The sequence below is a fragment of the Capsicum annuum genome, chromosome 12, assembly GCF_002878395.1.
Source record: "Capsicum annuum cultivar UCD-10X-F1 chromosome 12, UCD10Xv1.1, whole genome shotgun sequence".
Lineage (NCBI taxonomy): Eukaryota > Viridiplantae > Streptophyta > Magnoliopsida > Solanales > Solanaceae > Capsicum > Capsicum annuum.
Window position 1 is genome coordinate 125594281 of NC_061122.1, and position 8754 is coordinate 125603034.

The 8754-nt window shown below is 35.8% G+C and overlaps 1 protein-coding gene across 1 annotated transcript; it reads right to left on the minus strand.

Moving 5' to 3' along the window:
- Window positions 1-2271: 2271 nt before the first annotated feature.
- Window positions 2272-8491, minus strand: LOC107850874 (probable inactive receptor kinase At5g10020). Its single transcript, XM_016695671.2, has 3 exons — window positions 7178-8491; window positions 3955-5625; window positions 2272-3140 (listed from the first exon to the last, which is right to left on the minus strand). The coding sequence occupies exons 1-3, from the start codon at window positions 8106-8108 to the stop codon at window positions 2563-2565; spliced, it is 3180 nt and encodes a 1059-aa protein (XP_016551157.1). The 5' UTR covers window positions 8109-8491; the 3' UTR covers window positions 2272-2562.
- Between the last annotated feature and the right edge of the window lie 263 nt (window positions 8492-8754).

Sequence of the window (8754 nt, forward strand, 5' to 3'; positions counted from 1 at the left end):
CTAGAAATATATACTGGTAGTAGATAATATTCTAAAAATTATGCTCTAATTTTCCCTACGTATTTTACGTGGAAGAGTGGTTATAAATTACATAAACTTGTAAACTAAGGGGTCGTTTGGTAGAATGTATTAGAAAAAATAATGTTTACATTAATTTTGTGTATTAATAATATCTTGTTTGGTATACTTTTTCATCCTATGTATTACTAATGATTACATTAATTATACACTTTATTTGATATTAAAGAGTATTACTAATTTATGAAAATCCATTGTATTAGTAATTCAATGGATTCTAATACATGCATTAGTATGATTAAAGTCACAATTGTCTTTCAAAATATTTTCCACATCCTTTCCATGATATTTATGGAGAGTATTTTAGTAAAAAAATATTTTTTTAGAAACTATGTAATTCATATTACTTTTAATACATCAAATCAAACATTGAATAAAAAATACAAATATAACTAATGTAAACATAACTAACACAAATATTATTAAGGCAAATATCACTAGTACACAATATTTTATAACACTAGTTTAGGTGTACGCGCCTTGCGCGTGTACCTCAATTTATTGACTTCAAACGCTACACTAAATAGGATATTTATTTAAATAATAAAGATGAATATAATAATTAAATAACATCTTTTGGAGAATTTATTTAATTAAACCTAACCTTTACCAAAAATATTTGTCAAAGTCGATCGACATTCATCTACCACTTGTAAACTGCAACAAAATAATACGATAATAGAGACATCAAAGCAATATAATTAAATCAAACCTTTATACAAAAATTTTCTCAAAGCCGTCTGACACTCATCTACCTATAAACTAAAACAAAATAATACGATAATATAGATATCAAAACAATACAACTAAACTTTACCTTACACAAAAAACATTTCTCAAAACAGGGATAAAAATAATACAATTAGATCTAACTTTTATCTAAAGAAATTCTTCAAAGCCGACCGACATTCATCTATCACCCGTAAATTCATCTATGACCCGTAAACTACAACAAAATAATACAATAGTGATCACAAAGCTTCAATTTTTATGAAACTAATTCTTGGCTGAGTGAAAATTTTGACCCTAAAAAATGACTTGAATGAAAACAAAGGAGATATGAAGTTGAGGATTAGAAAATTAAGTGTTTTTTCTCAATAAGTAAACTAATTTATTCTCTAATTTAACGTGCATCTCAATATTTATAAAAGTATTTCCTTAATAGAGTCATATTTTAGAAATATTTTTCTATCCTATTTAAGGAGTATTTTTCTAATTGATCAGTATAAAGAAAAATATTAATTGATTCACAAATTATTTACCAAAATTATACAAACTAAAACCATACGAATTAGAGTTTTATATAGATTCTTTTTTTCTTTCTTCTTTTTCTTTTCATACGTTTATAGGAGCATTTATTACCTATTTTAGGAATCTCATATATTTTAGGAGTCTAGTTAATATAATAGAAATAATTAAATATTAAATTGAAGAAGATAGTGAAAAACAAATTCGTTATGGCTATTATGTTACTAACATAGACAACTATGAATGGTATTCATTGACAGGAGTGACCTCTTTCTAAAGGAAGCAAGCAATTCGGACAGAATGTTGAGGACTTGAAAGAATAAGATACGTAGAGCGTGAACCAAAGTTCATAGTCGGATCAAAGTCGAAAGGTAAAGTTGTTGGTTATGAACGAAGCCAAAGTATAATTAGACGAAGCCATAGGAACTCTGGCAACGTAATCTCAGCTACAGGAAGATAACTCCGTAAGATGAATGAGTCACTTTCTGATCCTTAGTCCCCGCAGGAACTCTTAGCCTCATAGCTACATGAGCTACATTAGGTTCACAGTTTTGTCTAAAGGGGGATCTTTTCATGAAGAACAAAAATTCAAATCACTTTTCTAAATGCCTCCACACTTTTAATATATTATAGATTCTCATACACCCTACTAAACTGACCCCAAGTATACTACCCCATAAAGAAATAATCAGAAGATAAAGACTACCAACCATTAGATTTTGAGGGAAAAAATTACACTTCTGACTAGTTCTAAATAAATAAATAAATCTATAACGATCATAGACGGAAAAAAAAATCTATAGCGATAATTTATTTTAATTTAACCTGACATCTTCTGCACTCTGGCCAGTTGCCACATCTTTTTGTAACTATATTTCTAAATTTTAATATATTATAAACAATTCTATTATAAAAAAAGAAAAAGCGGGCAACAGAACTGCAGGATGGAATAGAAGAAATGTAAATGAACGTGTACACTAACTGTAAACAAATAGGTGCCAATTTCTGTTAGCTAAATAAAATTACAAATAAATAATTGCAATCCTTTCTAATTTGAGAAAAAATGTCAATCAATGGATTGATCATCCCTTTACACAAAAATTGAAGGGGAAGGGAGGAAGAAATGGGAATATGTAAGGATTGACCAACATTAGAAGGCAACCAACCAATAGGAGACAAATAAATTGAAGGAAAAGGAAAAAAGAATTGTAATTCCAAGACAACATGTACAAAATTTCACACAGATATGGAACACAGATCTTCAACAACTTGTCTAATGTTAGGCCTTTCATTTACCGGAAGAATACACCTTAACGACACAGTTAGCAGATCGTCCATTGCTCTGCAGTGTTCTTCCCCTCCTGCAATGTCCCTATCAATACAGTCCATTCCTCTACCTTCTTGATCACACAACCGAACCCAGTCTGTTAAATCAACAGCACCAGATTGCCCCGAGATTATGTCACCCGCACTTCTTCTCGTCAGCAATTCCATTAGAATCACACCAAGGGCATATACATCAGCCTTAAATGATGGGATAGGTTTGGTCGCGGTGGCAAGTTCAGGAGCACGGTAACCTAGAGCCCCTAGGTTCAGTATCTGCTCCGCAATCCCTGCTGAAGTCATCAAGCGATGGAGACCATAATCAGTGAGGAGGGCACTGTAATCAGCACCAACCAAGATTATATTAGTAGGCTTCAAGTTTCCATGAGGCAGTCCTCTCTCATGCAGATATCCCAAACCCCGAGCAACTTCAACAGCTACTTTTAACCTTTGGTTGAAGGACAACGGAGAGTACCTTCGTGGGGTTGTCTCTGTAAAAAGCAGACATTCATTAAAAACTTAAAACTGCGAAAAATACAAAAACTTTAAAGTTCCCAAAACCCCGACATGTCTACAAGTAATCAGTATTCACTGAGCCCCCGGAAGCTATGATGAAGCTATATTTCAACTCACCATATCTATGAGTTTTACTATCATGAATAATGAATCATTCTGACACATGGAAATGCTATTTAAAGCAAACCGCTGAGCAATTATTACATATTCCAGTCATGCAAACAAGATGGTAGAATAGGTCTACTCCCTAATTTTGATGGGCTCTTGATGTGGGGCCGTTGGAGTACGGCAATTAGTGAACCAGAGATTTGTTGTACCTTTCTGGAGTTCCTTTGAAGGAACTCAGATGAAACATAAAGATCTGTGTATACATTCTAACCACCATAACTGGAGTAAAGAACATTCAGATTCTACAAGTGCAATCCTTTTATTTTACAACGACTGTACGACTGGATTCATAAGAGGCCACAGATCCAAGTATGATCTCATCGCTATCTACATAATAAGACATGTAAAAGAGACTCTTGCAAGAGAGGCAAGCCAAAATTCTTTTTGGGGCCAAGCTTACTTTATCCTCCATAATTTTGATCACGATGATTCCTCAAACACGAGATTTCAACAATTAGACATAAGCTATGCTGCTTCAGAAACTATTTTTGCGAAGGATAAAAATTGATCCCAACACAGGATAATCACCCATCAGACCAGCAAAGGAAACTTTCTAATAACCAAAACAGCAATGGAAGACATGGAAAATCATTGCTGAAGTTATTTATAAATAAATCTTACCATAGAGATGCAACGCCAAACTGTCTCCTGGTATGTAGTCCGCTAAAATAAGCCTCTCTTGTTCCCGAGGTCCCCAGTAATATGCTCGTAAAGGAACAGCATTGGGGTTCCTAATAGATCCAATCTTTTTAACTTCCTTTGCAAATTCTTTCTTGTTTTTTACTAACCCAACCCGCAACCACTTGACAGTAAGAACGCATCCATTATTCAGAGTAGCTTTATACAATGTACCATGGCTACTTCTACCGAGAACTTCAGCAGGGGCACGAGATAACTCCTCGGCAGTAAATGGCAGTGAACCATCCAGGAAGAACAATTCCCCAGCCAATCTATCCGGAGAGTACACATCCATTGTCACCGGTTGTTCAATTGTGTCGATAAAACGAGGTGAGGAAGCCATTGGAGAGCCTGGAGAGGATCTCCGACCAGATGGTGCAGGATGATTACCCACAGCACCAAGATGTGTAGATGCTGAAACTGCAGTTACTCCCTCTGGAGAAACATGCTCAACAATTTCTGTACCTGACTCAATTTGCCCAGACAGAGATCTCGAGTTCGCAGTGAGCAAGTGATCATTAGAGAAACTCAACGAAGTTGGCGGCGGTTCTGAGGAGCCATGGAACTTGAAAATAGCAGGCCGGCTGAACCTCCCAAGTTTAACATCGCTTCCACCAGACTGGCCTTTAAATCCACTTGGCAAGCGGATATCTTGGAACCGTTCTCGATGGTAAGCAAGGAGAACAACACCAATCATTAAAGCAGCTCCAACTGAGGCAAGAATGATTGCTACCCTGATACTGGATTTCGAGTTATGATGGTGCTGACTGTTTTGATCATGATCACCAGGATTATGATGTGACCAGTCTTCTGGGATTACCAAACCTGAGTTTCCAGGACGAAATGAACTTTCATTAAAGTTTTTCAAATTATCAGGGATTGCACCACTTAAGTCATTGTTGGACACATCAAACACCCTCAAATTCAATGAAAGCTTTTCAGGGATCCTACCACTAAAATTGTTATTAGATACATCCAGGAATTCCAAGTTTCTAAGTTCAGCCAATTCAGTGGGCAGCATGCCTGATAACTGATTCTTAGCAAGATTTAGCACATGAAGCCTCCTCAGATTACCAATGGCAGAAGACAAATTACCTGTCAATGTGTTTTCTGAAAGATCAAGAGACTCTAGAGCAACCTGGTATGGTGATTGAACAAGCAATTCGCTAGCATGAGATCCTTCAAGAGGAATTGATCCTGACAACCGATTTCCAGATACATTTAGGTTCATCAGTGTTGTCGAAGTAAAATACGTAGTTGGAATAGGTCCACCAAGTTTATTGGTGCTGAGATCAAGTTTAACCAGTCTTGGTGAAGTGCCCAGTGCTGAAGGCAACATTCCCTCAAGAGAATTGTTTCCGAAATTAATTGAAGTCAATTGTTGAAACTGAGCGATGATATTGGGAATATTTCCAGTTAACCTATTTGAACTTAAATCAATAATTTCCAAATTGGTTTCCCAGCTCTCAATAACTGATATATCATCATGTAGCACATTTTTGCTCAAATCCACAACTGCACAATTTCCTACAGAAGATGGCAATGAACCTAATAGGTGGTTCGACGAAATATTCAGAACCCTCAACTTTGTTGAATTCACTTCAGGAATTGAACCTGCATGCATAGAAAGAAATATTAAATTTTAAACATCTCTAAGAATAGGTTTACAAGTCCAACATAAAAAAAACTGATATTACATAATCTTTTTTCTAAAAAAAAAAAAAGTGCATTGTTGTCAAACATCCAATATTAACTTTCAGATGAACTCCAAGTGCAACTATTCTAGCTATAGAATATCACAAAAAACTGTATCGCCTAAAAAATTGGAAGGCAAAAGAATAATAGTGGGACAAGTATACATAACTATCTAGCTAATCTGAGATTCACTTCCTCAAAAAATAAATGCAGGAATTAGAAGAATTAAATATCAGTCATCAATCAATTGCACCATTCAACTTTTGTACAAAGTATCGTTATCAAGGAATTTTAAGCTTAGAGACCCAAATTACCACCCTCATAAATTTGCTTTTCTTTTCTTCTATAATCAAGTCTCACTGACTTCCTTCATTTCGCCAATTGAGTACTCATTTGATAACAACGGAGACAGGAATGGTATCATCAATTCCTTATCAAGAAAGAAATGGTGTCATCAATTATTTCCCCATTTCCGAGGCCCAACGTCATCATGAGCATCCTATATTGCAGGGGAAGGGGGGAGCCTTTGGACAGTGTAACGCATGACAAATAAATAGAAATATGAACATTTTAAGAACAAATAGATCATTAATGAAATAAAACCCATTACACTGTAGATACATATGTTGTGCTAAAACATAGGAAATTGAAAGCAGAACATTTTCAACTTTTCAACGGAGACTAAATATTGCTCCAGCTAGCTTGCCATGAACTTTGAACTTTGAACTTTGATCATACAGTTATACCATTGCAACAAGACTATATTATATCTACTAAACAATGCAGTCATGCAACTAACGGGCTATTATTAATTTTACTACATCAAGTAGGAAACACTTTGTTGATTACTTATAAGGGGCAAGTTCTATTTGACATGCTTTGCAATTCAAATTCCTCTATGCAGTCCATGCTATTCACGTGCCCGTTGACGCAAACGACAAAAGCAGGCAGTAAAAGGTTGTTCCAAATTCTGATTTTGTTTAACGAAATTTTTATAATCTACTTATACAAAAAAACAAACTTTTCAATATTTGGATAAGCTGAAAGACCTTGAAGATTTCTATTCTCTGTTATACAGATTGTCAACCAACTAATCACACAAGAAAACTAATTACAACCCGACAAAAAAACAAAAAGAGACAAGATTTAACATTCACATATGTAAAAGTTTCAATGACTAAAACACAAGAAAGTTTCCAATTCAAGTCCACCACCAAAAATTTAGAGGCTTGAAGTTCAAGGCATCCATAAAATCCTAAGTTGCACGCACTCTTTACTTTCAATGCTGCATCCATGACAGATTCTCCAAAAATACATTGGAGAATCCGACAAGCACCCGTTGACATTTTTGAAGAGTCTGAGCAACACATATAAAAATACTATACAAATAAAAGGTGTATTTGATTATGAACAACAGTATACTGATCTACTAAATGCAAATTTTTGAAATAACTGATATCCATTTTCCAACCTGAAAATCCATTGCCACTAAGATCCAGTTCTTCCAATGGACCCATTCCCTGCAAAAGCTCCTCAGGAATCAACCCATAAAGCTGATTATTCCCAAGCCTTAGAACCCTTAAATTATACAAAAACATGAACGAAGGAAGCTCCCCCGTTAAACCATTATACCCCAAATCCAAAACCTGCAAATTCCCAAATGTCTGCAACAATTTTCCAGGAAAAAAACCACCATCCAAATTGTTATGACTCAAATTCATTACATGAATTGTTGAACCAAATGATCCATTTTCCGGGTTCATAGGAAGCGACCCAAAAAACGAGTTGTTACTCAAATCAAGATGCTCTATATACTTCAACTCCAAGAACAACTCCCCAACATCACCCCATAACACATTATTATGCAAATCAAGAACTCTCAACTGCTGAAGATTACCAATTCCACTTGGGTAACCCCCATTAAAATTATTATTTGATAAATTAAGATAATTCAAACCCCAAAGCTCATTAATTCTAGCTGGAATCGGCCCATAAAACAAATTCCCCGACAGATCCAAATGCTGAAGAGTGACCAACGTGCCCAAAGCAGGAACAATCCGGCCCGTAAAAGAGTTACCCGAAAGACTAAGAACTTTAAGCTGTTTCAACCCATTTAGAGTTGAGAACTTCAAGTCACCTACAAGTCCAAGTCCGTCAAGGGTAATGGAAGCAACAGAATTGGAGTTGGCATCGCATTCAACGCCATAGAATGAACTGGGACACGCTGATAGATCTGAAGGACTTGGTATCCATGAACTGAAGATTTTGCCTAATGGGTCGTTTTTAATACCTTTTTTGAACTCCAAAAGTGATCGAATTTCATCTTCTACTGCTGAAGAACAACCATTGAGCATGAACACAAGTGCCAGGAGGAGTAAAGAGAGAGATTGAGGAGGAGTCATTGGGAGAATGTGAGTGAAGTTAAGCACTAAAAATGAGGCATTTGAGATGAAAAAGGAAAGTCTGAAAATGGGTAGAAGTCGGAAAGGGTTAAGGTGGACTATGGAGAGAGCACCATGGAAATTCAAGAAAGAGCTTGGGGTGGATAGGGGGGTGGGGGTGGGGTGGGGGTGGGGGTGGGCGTGGAAAAGGGGTATAAAAAGAGGGAAATTAGGGTTTTTATATCGGGGATAGAGTGGCAAATGAGTTGGTGTCTCCTTTGTATTTTGCTCTCTCAGTATTACTCTGTTGGAATGGGGTGGTGCTTAGAGGGGTGGAGGAGTTGCGGGGGGGAGTGGGGTGTGTGCGTTTCAAACAGATTTTTGGTGTTATTCTAATGCTCCTTACTTTAAGTTCTTGAAAAGGGAATTATAACTTTAAAATCTTTTACCTATGAAGTTTTGAGTCAATAAATCAGGTGCTATTTCACTGAAAAAATCAAGAATCAAGAATGATTAAGTCGGCAAAGCAGGTGATATATCATTGGAAAAGACAAGGATTAATAAGGATCATTGAGTCGATGTAGTAAGTGATATCTCACAAGAAAGTCAAGAATCGAGAAGAATGATTAAGTCGCTAAAACAGGTGATATCTCACAAAGAAAGTCAA

What these genes read in the sequence shown, in the direction of transcription:
- LOC107850874 (XM_016695671.2), bottom strand. Translation starts at nt 8,108, where the DNA reads ATGACTCCTCCTCAATCTCTCTCTTTACTCCTCCTGGCACTTGTGTTC. An exon ending in TAGTGGCAATGGATTTTCAG is followed by an intron (nt 5,626 to 7,177) that starts GTTGGAAAATGG and finishes CTATGCATGCAG; the next exon opens with GTTCAATTCCTGAAGTGAAT. An exon ending in TTTGGCGTTGCATCTCTATG is followed by an intron (nt 3,141 to 3,954) that starts GTAAGATTTATT and finishes TGCTTTTTACAG; the next exon opens with AGACAACCCCACGAAGGTAC.